Raw genomic sequence first — 15718 nt, forward strand, 5'->3', positions numbered from 1 at the left:
TATGAGTCAAAAACACAGCGTGCACCTTACAGTTTACTATCTAAAGCTGATCACTGACAGTTACCCGTGTTTACCAGCACACACACATGCAGCTGTTTTTCTCTACACGTGCTTTTTTAAAATAATTGGCTTAATATTACATTTAATATTAAATAATAATAATAATATGCGCATTCCAATAAAAAATGCAACCACGTGGGGAGAAAATCGAGAAGTCTTGAGCACTGATTCTATTAGGTGGCTGCGCTAACAGCGCGCAGTGGTGATGCTCTAGAGCGCTGTTTGTGTTTTAGCTTCCGAGGTCGAGCTTGACACAAAACCGCGCGCCAGAATTCGAAACGTTCTATTTACAAAGAAACAAATGAGCAAAAGTAAGAAATTCGCGCGTCAAGAACAAAGTAATGGACAGCCTAATGGAAACAATGGAGCAAGGTAAACTTATGAGTCTGTTATCATTAAATGTGTCAACACACTTGGCTAAATTTATTCTTCTGTTCTACTGTTTTCTAGGTGTCTTAAAAACATTTTGCGTTTAAGTGTATGCTTGCATGGAATTAATTTAGTAAATATAACGTTATACAACTCAACTCAATTTATTGTCACTACATTGCTTCTAACACAATGTTTTCATCTGACCAGCACAAATTCAGCAAGTATTGTTATAGCAAACATCCCATAATCCTTGAGTTTCCATAAACATTCCCACTTATCTCTTATTCATGAAGACAAACAGCGCTTGAAACCACACAGTCGTAAGACTAAACAACAGTGGAAAATAAAATAAAAAACAACAGTAATATAATATAAATGATTAATCAATGAAGTCATTGAAATTAATATATAAATGATTATAAATGATTATATGATTAAATAAGTGATTATAAATAAATGAATATACAAGAAAGAAAGTAAAACACAACGCAAATGTATGATTGCTCTCTTGAAGCAAAAACACACACAGTTTGCTTTTGAGGAGTGAATGGGTGCCGTCAGAATGAGAGTTCAAACAGCTGATTAAATTCCATCACAATAGTAATCCACAAGTAATCCACACCACTCCAGTCAATCATCAGGATGTTTTAACTTTAAATTATTATATCTGGCCAAAATAATGCATTCTGATGGCACCCATTCACTGCATTTTTGGGTGAATTGTTCCTTTAAACTCTAAAATTTAATTTTCTTTTATTAAAATATGATATCCAAGGTGAGGCACAATATCAAGCTAAAGAAAAGATTAATATCTTTACAAAATGGTTTATTATTATTATTATTAAGGTTTTCACAACTTTGCAATTATTCCACAATGTGAAAAATATTCCTAATAAAGAAAGAGTAGCTGTGTCCAAAAGTTTATCTTGTAGTGTAAGTGTATTTCCCATACGCTGTATTTTTAATGCATACTGTGATTGATATATGATATGTCAGGTGTTCTGGGTCACCTGATGGCTTTAGAGAGGGGAAGTATGGGACAGCAGGACCAGCATGACTCTCAGAGGTTAGAGATGCTCAAAGTCAGAGCCGTGACCCTCCGTGCCAAAAGAGATCAACTCAAACATCAGAGAGACGCAGTCAAGGTGAGACAGGTTTGAAATGGTAAAGAGACTTTGCAAATTTGCAAATAACTTTGTCATTGACATGATAATGTAAAAATTCAGTGTCTTTATATTGGTTCAGAGTAGCACTAATATTCATAATTCTTACTCTAAACCTATGAGCTTCATTCTCCACGTTTTCTCATTGCACGGCAGATCCTGAAAGATAAAATCAGCAAAGATCTTCCACTGGATGATGCTGCTGCTCCAGGCGGCTTCATTGAACTACAGAAGTCTTTGTTAACAGCTTGGAGAATGCAGCTGAAAGACCTTCAGTATGCTCATCACTTAATTGGTAATTTTCTACCAATAAATCATATTGAGTTCACGCCCAGATCATCTGTGTATTGCCTGTGTTTCAGGCCTTATCGATTGTGCTGTCTTTGTCAGGTGGCTATGATTTGGTGGAGTGTAAGGAAGGGAAAAGCGTGTGTGTGTCATTTCACACTGCCTTTGAGGGTGTGTATTTGGAGACGTATAACATGGAGCTGGATTTGACGCGCACCGTGCAGATCTCTCGCCACAACATCCCCCCGTCATTCCCACTCGAGAGTTACGCCAAACAGAACCTGCAGAAAGACCTTAAAGCCTTCCTGCAGACCCTCAGCCAGAACCTCAACGCTTTAGCTGCTCGCAGACAGCAGGTCTGCCTCCTAAAGGTATTCAGGTTCCCTGCATTTATTGTATATACCAGGGTTTGGGGTCGGTAAGATGTTTTTAATAGTTTTGAAATAAATCTCTTATGCTTACAAAGGCTACATTTATTTGATCGAAAAATATAAAAACCTTTAATATTGTTAAATATTATTAAAATTTAAAATCACTGTTGTCTATTTGAATAGATTTTAAAATGTATTTCATTCCTGTAATGCAAAGCTGAATTTTTAGCATCATTACTCCAGTCTTCAGTGTCACATGATCCTTCAGAAATCATTCTAATATGCTGATTTTCTTCTTATTAATGTTGAAAACAGTTCTGCTGCTTAATATTTTTGTTGAAACTGGTGGATATTTTTGATGAATAGATCTCTGATTATAAATGTCTTTATTTTCACTTTGATCAATTTAATGCATTCTTGTTGAATATAAATCTGTCTTGTCTCTGCCACAGGAGCTCGTTGGTTCAGTGGAGGTGATGGAGAGCAATCAGTTGTGCAATGTTCTTGTGCTCATGTGTACAGCACAAAGCGAGACTCCCAAAGCTGTTCTATGCACACTGGAGTACAGAGATCTCACACAATGTCTGCCGACACGGGTTAGCATTGAGTGTGAAGGTATGACACATCACAATTTAACTGATCCTGGATAAGCTCCACCCCTTTGTTTATATTCTTATTTAGAACCAAACATTCATGTGGCTCAAACAAGACATCATGGCATTTGCAGTGCCAGTCTTTTGAGTTTTGAAAAATGGACAGGTTGAATCCAATGTAAGTCAATTTGGAAAAAAACAGATGCAAATGTAACAGAATGTGAATGAATTAAAGAAATAGTTCACCCAAAAATGAAAACTGTCATAATTTACTCATCCTCATGTCATTCCAGACCTGTATGACTTTGACTATCTTTGAAACACAAATTAAGATATTGTTAATGAAAGTCCAGGTAACTAATACTTACTTGGAGAGTTCAAAAAGGTCATAAATATGTCATGAAAGGAATTTATAATAATTTTAATCCAAGTTTCGTGAAGATACCGTTACTTTATGATGAACAGATTCCTATGGTTTCATTTCATGATGCTTTTGGAACTTTTTGGATCTTCTAAATTTTGGTTACCTGGACTTTCAATGAAGCCTCTCAGGTTCCATTAAAAATCTCTTTATTTCTGTTTCGAAGATTAACCAAAGTTTTTTGGTGAGGAAATGATGTCAATTTCCATTTTTGAGTGAACTATACCTTTAATAATTTTTGGTGAATTTCACATGAAGGGGTAAATATGGAATGGATATTATTCTTACATGGGCTGGAATGAAGTGTGAGATTACAAAATATTTTTATCAGTTGATTTTGTGTTAAATTATGCAGTAAATATAAAAAGATGTAAAAACTAAATCAAGATCAAGTTTAAAAAAAAAAGAGAAAATCTTTGTTGTCGTTGCCATTTAATTTATTTTGGAGTAAATGTATGTTTTTTACTGACGTTCATTTGGAAATGAGGGCAACAGTGTAATCAAAGCATGCTTTATTTATCTTTAAAGATTTGAAAAGGGAACTGGGTTACATTAATTTTGTATTTATTTGCTTTTATTCTTGTAGATAAAACACTTTCAGAATCTCCACAGTGGAAGAAAAACCAGTCTCTGCTCCTGGAGTCTCCAGCTCATACGGCAGTCCTGACCATGAGGAGGATGGGAAGCATCGCTTAACGAATGTGACAAAATCAACACCTTAATGTAAATAATGTTCTGTTACAGTGCAGTTAAAACCTGACCGCTCTACCATTGGGCCCATATAACCTGAGAGATGCACAGATCTTTACATTCAGAGGTAGATTAACGCGTAAGAACTGACGAAACAAACAACTATTTAGCCTGATTCATTAGTTCAAAAAATGTTCATGCATACATTGTCAAATGCTCTATAGAGTTGAGAAAGCTCCTTATTTTCTGTTGTAGTTTTTCTCTCTGCAGTTGTTTCATTGTTTCTTTATACCATCGGTAATACTCTTCCTGATACTTCAGCTCTTTCTGAGAGATGCTGTCGATCAACGCCAGGTCTTTGAGCTGTAGAATGGAAAGCGGACCGTTTTCCGAAGCTTTGAATTTCTCTGTGACTATCATAGATGGAGATGAATCATCTTGCTTGACAGAGAATGATGCTGATTTAGCAAACCTCTGTTCTTTATCATCCTCGTACGTTTTCACCGAGGATAGAGGTCTGAAAGCTGGAGCGGATTTTGAAAATCGTGTCTCGTTCGCATCGTTTGTCATCCTGACCTCTGATATGGCTCTCATTGTTTTGTTTATGGTTGCGTGCGGTTCGCAAACCCTTAAATTCAGCAGCCGTGTGTGCTCTTTTAGCACTAGCTCTCGTTCCTGCTCCAGCAGCCTGAGGTTGAGTCTGTATTTGGCGCTGATCTTGTGTAGTTTCCACTGAAGATGGACGTCCTCTTTGTGGTTGAGCAGTCTCACGTCCATGGGACGGCAAGACTTGGGTCTCTTAATGCTTCGCTGTGTTGACATTTTGAGATGTTTCTTTGAAACAAATAAAGGGAATGAAACAACCAGATTGTTTCAATGTAAATTTATTTAAGAAAAACACACTGCTCAAATACATACATAAAGTGGGTTCAAACTTCTCAGAAGCTTCAGACATTTGAAACCCAATTGATGTTTCAAAGCTAATTTATTTTGCACAAATATGTATATTGTGTATAAATAATAAATGTAAATTTACTGTACCTGAAGCTACTGCATATGGTTTCTCGTCTCGTGTGAGCATGTAGACTTAGAATCTGCTGCTATGACACTTAAACATAAAAACAATGTCTTGTTCTGTCAGGTTTCAGGGTTTTGAATGTCAAAATCATTAGATCACATGATCACTGTGTCAATAATGCCAAAGTAAAGATGAAAGGTTGAACTCTAACTCTCCATTTAATAGCTCACACCTCTGTGACTAACTACTTTTCTAAAAACGTTTTACGAAAGATTTTATATTTCAGTGTTGTCTGGTGTCTCTGAGTAAGATTATCTAGTGTTTACTGCAGCAGTACACACGTCATTTGTTTGTTTGGAATTATTTTATTGTATTCTGATTTATTTATTTCTTCCCCAATGTGTTTATTGTTGTCTTTTACAATAAAACAGGGATGAAATCATTATTGTCACAAATCAGTATTATATAATAGCCTCTAGCCATCAATTTGGAGAACTGGTTGATAAAGTTTAATATATTATTGAACAAAATATAATATTCTATATATATATATATATATATATATATATATATATATATATATATATATATATATATATATTATCATAAATTGGGCATATTTATGCTATTTGTAATGTAAAAACCTAGGATGAGGAGTATTACAACTACAAGATCATAAATTAATAAACGATCTTGAAACTGTTTAAGGAAAGTCAGAATGTGGTTAATTTAGAATTAAGTTCTAATATGGTAATATTCTAATATTTTTCTATAATTACTATGGTATTTTGGAGGGGGGTACAACTTTTTATTTCCAGCATTTTATTTGCCTGTAGTTAATGATCAGTTCAGACATGTGAAAGACCAATGTCCAGTAAACAACATTCACAGCATCAACACACCGATTTAATGAGGTAAGGTACATTTAAAATGACTTTAATTTGATTTCGTTAATGTTTTCTCTCGCAGGAAGTGTAAATGATTGACACAATGTCAAAGTGGGTTATTTTAAGTATAGTTTGAATGTTGTCAGACAGCAGAACTAAAGAATTAAAGTCGAAGTTGTGTCACAATTTGTGTAATTCCTGCAGAAACGAGCTCTTTTCAGTGATGTGCATTGTGTTTTTATAATCGTGTCAGAAGTCATGCGTGTTGAAATTGCGCAGAACAACAGTGTAGTGTTTTTGTGATATGAAGCTTTGCTTAAATTTCCAATTTCTTTTGTTTTAACTTTAGGTTTTAAAATAAATGTCCTGTTTGTTTTAGATCGCATTTAAATGTCAAAGCAATAAATGCAAGAAGAGAAAACAGTAAGTAATTTGTTTTTAAGTCATGTCTTTATAAAACTTTGAAAATTAGTATTCGATTATTAATAATCAAATGACTTTAAAGTCCCTTTTTATATTTATAATCACATTGCCAATGTATGTATGCCAAACAACATTAAATGATTATAGGCAAATTAGAAGAAGCATGGCAAACAGATTTTGTTCTTCATTTCTAGTCAATGCAGGCAGTGTGTGTTGATGAATCAGGGAAGCTGGATTTGAAACCCATTCCACGGCCTGAACCCAAAGATGGGCAGCTCCTCATCAGAGTGATCGCAGCAGAGCTGACCTGCTACAGGTATACCATAAACTCCTGCTAGTGTTTGTGCCTTGGATCTCATTGATGGCTTATTTTAATTGACAGAAAAGGGGTCTTTACCCTCCTCCTCCTTCTGGAGAAAGTGAGATCTTGGGTCTGGAGGCCAGCGGTGTGATTGCTGGCATCGGTCTTGGGGTCAAAGGGAAATGGAAACTTGGAAGTAAAGTAATGGCTATACTCGGAGGAGGAGGCTATGCAGAATATGTTGCTGTTCCAGAAGAACACGTCATGCCTGTCCCATCACCCCTCACTCTTTATCAAGCTGCAGCTCTTCCTGAGGCCTGGCTGACTGCCTACCAACTTCTGCACTTCATAGATAGCATGATGTCGGCTTGCTTTGTGTTTTATTTTCTTTAAATATGACTTTTTAACCCAAAGTGAAAATTAGCTGAACATGTACTCACTCTCAAGCCATCCAAGATGTAGATGAGTTTGTTGCTTCATCAGATTTGGGGAAATGTAGCATTATATCACTTGCTCAGCAATAGATCCTCTGCAGTGAATGGGTGCCGTCAGAATGAGAGTCCAAACAGCTGATAAAAACATAACAATAATCCACAACTAATCCACAGTTCTTCAGTTAATGTCTTTTGAAGAGAAAAGCTGCAAGCTTGTAATTAAGAGTTTTTTGACTTTGACCTTTGCTTCTTGCTAAAATACGAGTCCTCTGTCCGTAATATTGTTTTCTTGAAAAAGTTGTCTTGTATGAATCAGGAAAGAAATCTGCACAATCACAAATCAAGCACCATTTACAAGCAAGAAGACAACCGGGGATGGACTTCTTCACTGAAGGAAGTGTTATTACAGATTATAGACCCATATTTTGCACAAAGCAACTTAAAGATAAAACTCCTAAATTATGAATTTGTCTACAAACAAACACACAGCTTTTGGGTTCACGGGATGTTAACTGATGGACTGGAGTGGTGTGGATTATTGTGATGTTTTTATCAGATGTTTGGACTCTCGTTCTGACGGCACCCATTCACTGCAGAGCACCCATTGGTGAGGAAGTGATGCAGTGCTTTATTTCTACAAATCTGTTCTGTTCAAGAAACAATCTCATCTACATATTGTATGGTCTGAGAGTGAGTACATTTTCAGCAAACTTTAATTTTTCGATGAGCTATTTCTTTTAAGCATCCAAATGCATTTTAAGGCCATAATATTTCCATATGCTGCCATTTTTTTTATAGCCAAAGTGAAGCCGAATGAGACGGTGTTGATTCATGCTGGAGCGAGTGGAATCGGCACCGCTGCCATTCAGCTGGTTCGCTTGAGCCGTGCGATTCCAGTAGTAACAGCAGGGAGTCCTGAGAAGCTAAAATTTGCAGAGCAGATGGGAGCAGCTGCGGGAATCAATTACAAAGAGGAGGATTGTTCCGAAAAAGTACTGCAGTTCACTGAGGGTCAGCATTTTTAGTGTTCTGAATGCGTTTATAATATTATCAATATTAAAATGAGCACATTTAATTTAAATTCTGTGTTTTTTGCAGGCAAGGGAGCTGATGTAATTCTGGACTGTGTTGGTGAATCTTTTTGGGAGATGAACATTTGTAGCCTTGTGATAGATGGACGATGGGTGCTTTATGGCATGTTGGGAGGTAAAACGGCTGATGGGGATTTGCTTGGCAAGCTTTTGAGGAAGAGAGGCAATCTTCTTTGCAGTCTCCTCAGATCAAGAAGTTTACAGGTTTACTAGTTACTTCAGATTTTCTTCATAAACTGTTGACTAAAAGCAATATGTTTCTGTAGCATTAAACATTATGCACTTTGCATTTATGATTGTGTTTTATTTCTAGTGTAAAGCAGAGCTGGTCCGGAGTTTCACAGAGCAGGTTTTGCCGCACTTCCAGTCAACAGATCCTCCCTTGTGGCCTGTGATAGACAGCATGTTCAACATGGAGGATGTTGAAATGGCTCATCAACGTATGGAGGCCAACAAAAATATTGGAAAAATAATAATCAAAATAGCAAACTCCTGATCATATACAATAATCAGTGTGTAGATCGTCAGCACCAATAGCCTAGTGGGTGAGTGCAACCAACCTATAATGATGTTGCGTTACGGGCGTCCCATGTTCGAATCACTGCTCTTTTTCTGCTCTCCACTGTTGTATCATATTCATAATAAAGGCAAAATGGCAAAAAAAATAAATAAAAATCTGCGTAGATGTTTAATTTGTAATTGACATAAGACTGATACTTTAATAATTCTGAATGGAGTAAATCATTAAGACCACTTACAAAATCTATTCATTTTAAATATTGCATAAAAAGATTTCTCACAAATAAATACCTTAAAGAAATTTATAAGAGATACAGCTTTAGGGTGAAAAAAGGTATTTTCTGCCTGTGAAGAAGATTGGATTAATGAGATCACATTTTGTAAAGCTTCATATCATCTGTTCTCCTAATTATGTGTATTACTTTAAACTGCTGTCTAGTTTAATCCAGTATCCAGAAAATCTCTAAATAGTCTTTAAATATATGAGGGCTATTCTTTTTACTTTTAAATTTATAATAAACATTTGTATTTTATATTTTTTTTTTAAAGAGCTTCACTATTGAAAATAGTAGAAGATTTGACCCCTAAACGAAAGTAGCTGACATGACATTTAAAAAGTGTAAATCTAAAACTATTTTTGATTACTATTTTTCATATGATTTATGATTATTATTCATACCTTCTAAAAATCTTTTGCTGAAGTTGTTTGAAACGTCCAGTTATTTTAGTTTCAAAGATGATTTATGAGTTAACATTCATAATTTCATAACATTCATTTATAATTTTGCAAACATTTAATATGTTCTCTGAAAAAAAAAAAGTTTCATGAATTCTAAACGATTATAATTCTAAATTCTAAATTTAGAATTCTAAACGCTTTGTGCTAACGTTCTGAGAACATTATTAAAGAGCAGATTATATTTATCTGGAAGAACGTTTGTTCATAACTTATGTTCTAAGAACGTTCTTAGCCGGGTTTTTCAAACTAGGTGCGGCGATCAAAGCCAGATGAGTTACTTTCACTCTTCACCTCTGCACTGTCTCAATGAGCTCTCGCGCTTGACGCAGGAACTTGATTTCCTACTTCCTGGTCTAAACTCTGCTCAAGATCAATGGCTCCACTTCACTTTTCGCCGTTTAAACTCTGTGCATATTAGTAGAAATGAATGCACAAGTAACTTTATGAAAAATCGAGTACTTCTAATAAGCGGTAAGTGATCGATTTCATTGATTATTAGTTGTCGGTCAGGTGATGATCTCTTAACAGGCCTGACATAAATAAACATTTCAAAATGCTTTCGTAATAAAGCGAAAATATAGTATATTTTTAAATGTATTAATAATATTACGTTATTTCATGTTTTGTTTGGTTGTATTCCATGTATGCCCTATTTGGACTCTTAAGGACACACTTTACATTTGTTATTTTTCTTTATTATAATTGCTCAATGTCTTTTAATCAGGTGATTATTAGTGGATGCATAATGTTAGTTCACATTTTGCTTTGATATGTTATCTAATGCAATGGCATCCATTTTTAATTAGGCATAAGTGTCCAAATACTTTTATATAAGAATAGGAAATATTTTGAAAAGATGGCATATCTCCATTTTTAGTGTTTTTAGCAGAATTTGACAATGGCAGATACAAGCCGCCCTCAGCGCAAGCTGTCCCGAGCTGGAGAGAGTTTATACCTGACATTAGGCTTGGTGAAAGGAGCTACACCTGAAGATATTAAGAAAGCATACAGGTATGCTGGTTTATAGCTTATATTAATCAAGAAATCACAAATGCAACATCCCTCTAAAGGCTTTGTTTTCTAAATCCAAATCACCATAAGAAAACTGGCACTGAAGTATCACCCAGACAAGAACCCCAACAACCCCGAAGCAGCGGAGAAGTTCAAAGAGATCAACAATGCTAACACCATCCTCAACGACGACACCAAACGACAGGTCTATGATGAGTACGGCTCCATGGGCCTCTACATCGCAGACCAGTTCGGAGAAGAGAGCGTTAAATACTACTTCCTCATGTCCAAATGCTGGTTTAAGGTGAGTAGTTTGTGTGCATGTTCCTTTGTTTTTATTTTTACTTTTCTATGCAATGTAAATAATAAAGCTCGTGACAGGGTGAAATGATCACTATAATTACATCCCTGCATTTATGAAAAAAATAAATAAAAATCTGCTGATTTGCAAAACAGGCCTAATACAGTATTACACGATTTGATGATGCTGAGTTGCAAAACATCAATAAAAATGCTAAATCACTTTTTTTTTTTGACAAAATAAGAATAAAGATTTTTCAAATTATATATACAGTATGTATCTGATTTAATGCACTTATTAAAATAACAAAAGCAGTCAGAAAAAGCAATATTTTCACAAAATCTGTCATTTTCTGTTGCTGTTTCGATGCAGTAATTATCTGCAGATGTAGCCGAAAACCGTATTGTTGCCTAATGTTTGCATTTTCTTCTGTCACTGGCCATTAATTTGAATCTTGAAAACAATATTAGGCATAAAATGTCTCCAGAATCATTGAAAATTGAACAAGTAGTTGTAAACCGGTTCAGAGGAATATAGGAATTGTGTTTTTGTGGCAGCTATTTTGCTGATTCGGGGATAATACAAGACTTCTTCACCTTACTAATGGTTGTCAAAAGCAAAAATGCTATTAAATGCATCTTATTTTGTAAGAAAGTGTGACATGCTCAAAACAGGCACTATTTTTGGAATCAGCAGCCCAATATTAGTAATAAACACGTATTGGATTTCATTCAGCAAATATGATGACGAGTGGTGTAAGCATTTAATTGTTTTATTTTTTCGGTTCAGACGCTCATGGCATTGGGAATGATCTTCACATGCTGTTGCTGCTTTTGCTGCTGCTGTTTCTGTTGCGGTAAATGTGGCGGTTCGGAGCCTGAAGACAATTTTCAGTATGTGGATCCAGATGAGCTGGAGGCGGAGATGACAGAGGAGCAGAACAGAGGTGAGGAGTGGGACTCTTTTCAGCTCTGGAGACTGCAAACATAAGCTTACCAGATTCTGCCTGTGCCTGCAATTGTTAATAAAGAAGAGAACACTATAAACCATGCAAATCACTGTATTTATTTGTGATTTACAGGCAATGACACAGTAATAACAGGACAGCCTATTCCCAGTCCAGCACCTGGAAATTCAGGTGAACAACAGATGCATTATTGTGTGATAGATTGATAGATGGATGGATTTTATTCATCAAGGACACATTAAATTGATTAAAAGTGAGGGTAAAGACATTTGAAAATTCAGCTTTGATTGACAGGAATACATTACATTTTAAATTATATTCAAATAGAAAACAGTTCTTTTAATTTATAATATTTTTCCATAATATTACTGTTTTTATCAGTACATTTAATGTGTTTTTAATCAAATAAATGCAGCCTTGGTGAGCATAACCCCCAAATGGTAGTGTATAAAAATAGGGTTTATATGTTATCATAAATAGTCAAATTAATCAATTATGAAACACTCATTGGTCATTGAAGTCACGGTCTTGCTAATATTGCTAACTGTTCTTATTTTGTTTCTTTCTTTGTTTTGTTTAACAGGAAGCACTGTGATTGTAGGAATGCCCATTCCTGCACACTCAGGTGAATATCAGCATCAGTTATTAGCATTAGCATGTTATATTCCGTGTGATGCTATGTATTTTTTGGCAACAAAATGCGTTCAAATTCAGATTCTGAGGGTTATTTTGCTGTGTTCTCTTGCAAATGGAGACACTTCTGTACTGATCACTCCAGACGTACATGTGGCACAAGAGTAGAGCAAACAACAACCACCAGACTGAGAAGACTAGAGAAGAAGAAGGCTGACTCATCCCTGTTTCTGGCTGTAGAAATGAAGACACTGCTGTAAAAATTGTGTCAGTGGTTTGTATTTCACAGTGCCTGTGCAGTTTGTGTGGCTCATTTGATTCCAAACATAATGCAATTTCTGTTTACATAATTTTATAATTGCATTTTGGTTGTTTGACTGTCTCATGATTTTATTGCATAACCTTTTTTTTTGTAATGCTTCATTGATGCACCATTTAAAGCAGCTGTATGACATTTTTGAGACTTTGGAGCCAGAGATTGTCTTGCTATAGGGAGATGAGAGGGTCTGTATTACTTACTATTGGAGAAAGCGTAGCGGTCAACTTGGATCACGTGTGCCTTACTTACCAATCACATTACAGCCTTGAAGTCATAGAGTTGTGCGACACTCAATCTCCATTTACGGATACCATAGGAATGAATGAAAAGTGTTGTAAGATGAATCCCACCTGTCACAAAAATTCAGTGACTTCTCTTCGTGGTAAACTCTAAAAATAGTTCAATCCAAAAGTATTGTTAAGTGTAAAACATGTTTAAGATTAGCCGATAGGCTGTCGATTCATTAAATGATGAGATGTTTCCTCTAAAAAGCTGTTTATTCAGTAAAGTGAAGCCTGTCTTCCATTGACATCCATTAAAAAAAAGAAAAGGCCTCTAGTCTCCTTTCCCACGTACTGCTAAACCGGAAGCGTTAGCTTTAGCCGTTACGCTTTTTTGGCTTATGGTTGCAGGCTAGGTATTCGTTTAGGAAGAAACAGAAGCCATTCACCTCATTAGAAGTCAGAATGATTTTTAAACTGATATTTCAAGGTAAAAAACATACATACAGTTGCTTTAAATGAAAGTACAATCCAAAATATCTTGCATAACAAAGTCAAAGTAATGCCATAAAAATGTTCCGTTGATAACAACACAAGAGTAATTAATTTGCTAATTTTTTTTTCTATTTATCATCTTTAACGTTATATAGTACACCATGTTGTTCCAGCGAAACCTATTATGTGCACTTTGTGTGCTTTACGTCTCAGTAATCTCAGTTTTTATTATTAATACAGCAAGGCTCCAATACATGATAATGAATAAATACAACAGTTTTTCTTATCTGTATATGTACATAAACATAGATATTTTATCTAACAGACAACTATGTGTGGTTTATTTTGCCACCGTTGCAAGCAAACCTTGAAATAACCTCTGTGGAACAACTATTTTATGACATATGATAATTTGGTATGAGGTTAATTTTCAGAAGATTCAAATGAATGTATATAAATAATGAACATTATGCAATATTCTTATTAAGGCAAGGGTTCAGAGTTTAAAGGCACGCTGAAATCGAGTCTCACTGGTGGTTTGCAGGTGAATGTTTTGTTTATTGTGGTAATATTGCACAGCCTCAGGAAGGGTTTTGTCTGAGATAAAAATGTTTTGTTTATAATTGAAATTATATGATTTGTGTGTGGAATTATAAAAGATTAATAAATATAGCGGATTACTGTATCTACTCAAGCTTTTTATGTCAGTTTATTTGAATCGGTACAGCAGTAAAATTGATATGCAAGCAAAACAAAATATGTTTGAAGTGTTTTGCTAATGTTCTGAAAATGTTATTTCTGGATGTTCTCAGAATGTTCAAAAGGGTTTTTCTTGGTTATGTGAATGTTAAAAAGAACATTTTATTTTGCAAACATTACAGGAATGTTACTTTTGAGTGTTGTCTGAACCATCTTACAAGTAGTAACATTTAAAAAATATAAGACAAATGTCCAACTGAAAAACATTCCATGGATAATCTACAAATAGTGTTTTTGTGTTAACGTTTGGATAACATTATTAGGGACATTCTGTGAACATAACTTGAAGAATGTTTGTTCATAAATCACCTTTCCTGTTCTGAGAAGGTTCCCTGTTAGCTGGGATGTGCAAATGTGAGCATATATTTTTCCAAACCCTCCAGTTTTTTTCTTTCTTTATCTCTAGTTTTACAATGTGACCTTGCTGAAATCTAAACATGGTTTCACCACACCAACACACTTTTCTGCCATGTTATAACAGCAGCGTGTGAAACAGCATATGGCTTTAGATGTTTCATATTCGTTTATCTACAAAACATCATTTTGTACAAAACTCGCATTTCTCAAAACATCTTGAGAATATAATCTGTCCTTTAATCTACGAACACTATTTATTGAAAGGATTTTTTTGTAAATTGTCTCCATGATGAATTTGGAGAACGTGCAGGACAAGACCTTGACCGACTTGCTTGAATTTTTGGGGTAAGTCTCTCAATCTCAGTTAATCAATCTGACTTCAAGTGTTTGATCTAGATTTCTTCATTTTCTTTCTTTTAGTCTTCTGGATAATTCAGAGGATGAACGCCCCAGCACTCCGTTTGAGTGTAAACATGACACTCAAGCGTTTCATTGTCAGAGCCTGAAAGAAAAGCAGCAGGGCAAAACACAGGCCTGGAGGAAGTTACTCATGACGTGTGCTGTGTGCTTGATCTTCATGATCAGAGAAGTCATCGGTGCAAGTGCATGCTCTGTTTAAAGGACCAAATCTGCTGTATAACCTGCTGAGAGCCTAACAGATGCATTTGAGACTTGTGCATTGACGTTCTGCTCTTGCAGGTGGTTACGCTGCTCACAGTCTCGCTATAATGACTGATGCCGCACATCTTCTCACTGACTTTGGTAGCATTTCGATCAGTCTGTTCTCGCTGTGGATTTCCTCTAGGCCACCGTGTTTTGTTTTGCAGTGGTTACTATGTCCTATTTGTAGTGTTATTTTGGTCAATTGTATTAAAACTTGTTGGGATCCATTTCACTGCAAATATCATAATTAATAATAAAAACTATTGAACCCCAAATTACAAAAACATGTATTGTTTTGTTTTATTAATCATAGATGTAAAAATTCAAATCTCAATATTTTGACCACTGAACTAGGAAATTCTGGTTTCTATTATCAAAAATCTGGTCAGTTTACTGTAGTTTTAACCCAAATGAATGATTTATTTTCCAGATGAGCAAACCAACCCAAAGACTGCTGATGGACATGACCAAACTACTTCAGACACAATACGGATTCAGCAATATCACCATTCAGACAGAGACGTGGCTTTTTGCTTGCAGTGCCAGGACCCCATGGACTACATGGGATTTTAGCTTCTCATTATATTAATCTATACAGGTTGAATGTAGTGCATGTATGAAT

The 15718-nt window shown here is 35.4% G+C and overlaps 3 protein-coding genes across 7 annotated transcripts; all 3 read left to right on the forward strand.

Annotated features, from left to right (window-relative positions):
- The first annotated feature begins 272 nt into the window (after positions 1 to 272).
- LOC306886600 (centromere protein O-like) lies at positions 273 to 5418 on the forward strand. The gene is made up of 6 exons (XM_079443855.1): positions 273 to 432; positions 1429 to 1577; positions 1752 to 1890; positions 1986 to 2254; positions 2707 to 2869; positions 3855 to 5418. The coding sequence occupies exons 1-6, from the start codon at positions 402 to 404 to the stop codon at positions 3962 to 3964; spliced, it is 861 nt and encodes a 286-aa protein (XP_079299981.1). The 5' UTR covers positions 273 to 401; the 3' UTR covers positions 3965 to 5418.
- A 393-nt stretch (positions 5419 to 5811) lies between these two features.
- Positions 5812 to 8769, forward strand: tp53i3 (tumor protein p53 inducible protein 3). The gene is given in 8 exon segments (XM_079442841.1): positions 5812 to 5890; positions 6243 to 6286; positions 6481 to 6580; positions 6583 to 6602; positions 6669 to 6939; positions 7820 to 8032; positions 8120 to 8316; positions 8426 to 8769. Coding segments are annotated over 7 exon segments (1002 nt in total). The 5' UTR covers positions 5812 to 5890; positions 6243 to 6268; the 3' UTR covers positions 8609 to 8769.
- An 868-nt stretch (positions 8770 to 9637) lies between these two features.
- Positions 9638 to 15375, forward strand: LOC306885917 (dnaJ homolog subfamily C member 5-like). Of its 5 annotated transcripts, none has more exons than XR_013785582.1 (8): positions 9638 to 9841; positions 10248 to 10381; positions 10472 to 10685; positions 11472 to 11628; positions 11764 to 11820; positions 12233 to 12274; positions 12428 to 13114; positions 13161 to 15375. XR_013785582.1 is itself a non-coding variant. In XM_079442732.1 (7 exons), exons 2-7 carry the CDS (start codon positions 10269 to 10271, stop codon positions 12448 to 12450), a joined length of 630 nt encoding a protein of 209 aa, XP_079298858.1. In that variant the 5' UTR covers positions 9638 to 9841; positions 10248 to 10268; the 3' UTR covers positions 12451 to 15375. The 5 variants fall into 5 exon arrangements, 2 of the variants coding, with proteins under 2 accessions (XP_079298858.1, XP_079298859.1); XR_013785583.1 differs by having other exon boundaries at positions 12404 to 13114; positions 13161 to 15373; XR_013785584.1 differs by having other exon boundaries at positions 12404 to 12699; positions 13332 to 14001.
- Positions 15376 to 15718: the final 343 nt, after the last annotated feature.

This window comes from Barbus barbus (genome assembly GCF_936440315.1).
Source record: "Barbus barbus genome assembly, chromosome: 20".
In the NCBI taxonomy this organism is placed as follows: Eukaryota; Metazoa; Chordata; class Actinopteri; order Cypriniformes; family Cyprinidae; genus Barbus; species Barbus barbus.

Excerpts from the sequence above, each read along its gene's own strand:
- LOC306886600 (XM_079443855.1), top strand. The coding sequence starts at position 402 with ATGGACAGCCTAATGGAAACAATGGAGCAAG. Across the intron at positions 433-1,428 it reads AATGGAAACAATGGAGCAAG|GTGTTCTGGGTCACCTGATG; the intron begins GTAAACTTATGA and ends ATGATATGTCAG. Across the intron at positions 2,255-2,706 it reads AGCAGGTCTGCCTCCTAAAG|GAGCTCGTTGGTTCAGTGGA; the intron begins GTATTCAGGTTC and ends TCTCTGCCACAG.
- LOC306885917 (XM_079442732.1), top strand. The coding sequence starts at position 10,269 with ATGGCAGATACAAGCCGCCCTCAGCGCAAGCTGTCCCGAGCTGGAGAG. Across the intron at positions 10,686-11,471 it reads TGTCCAAATGCTGGTTTAAG|ACGCTCATGGCATTGGGAAT; the intron begins GTGAGTAGTTTG and ends TTTTCGGTTCAG. Across the intron at positions 12,275-12,403 it reads GCCCATTCCTGCACACTCAG|ACACTTCTGTACTGATCACT; the intron begins GTGAATATCAGC and ends TTGCAAATGGAG.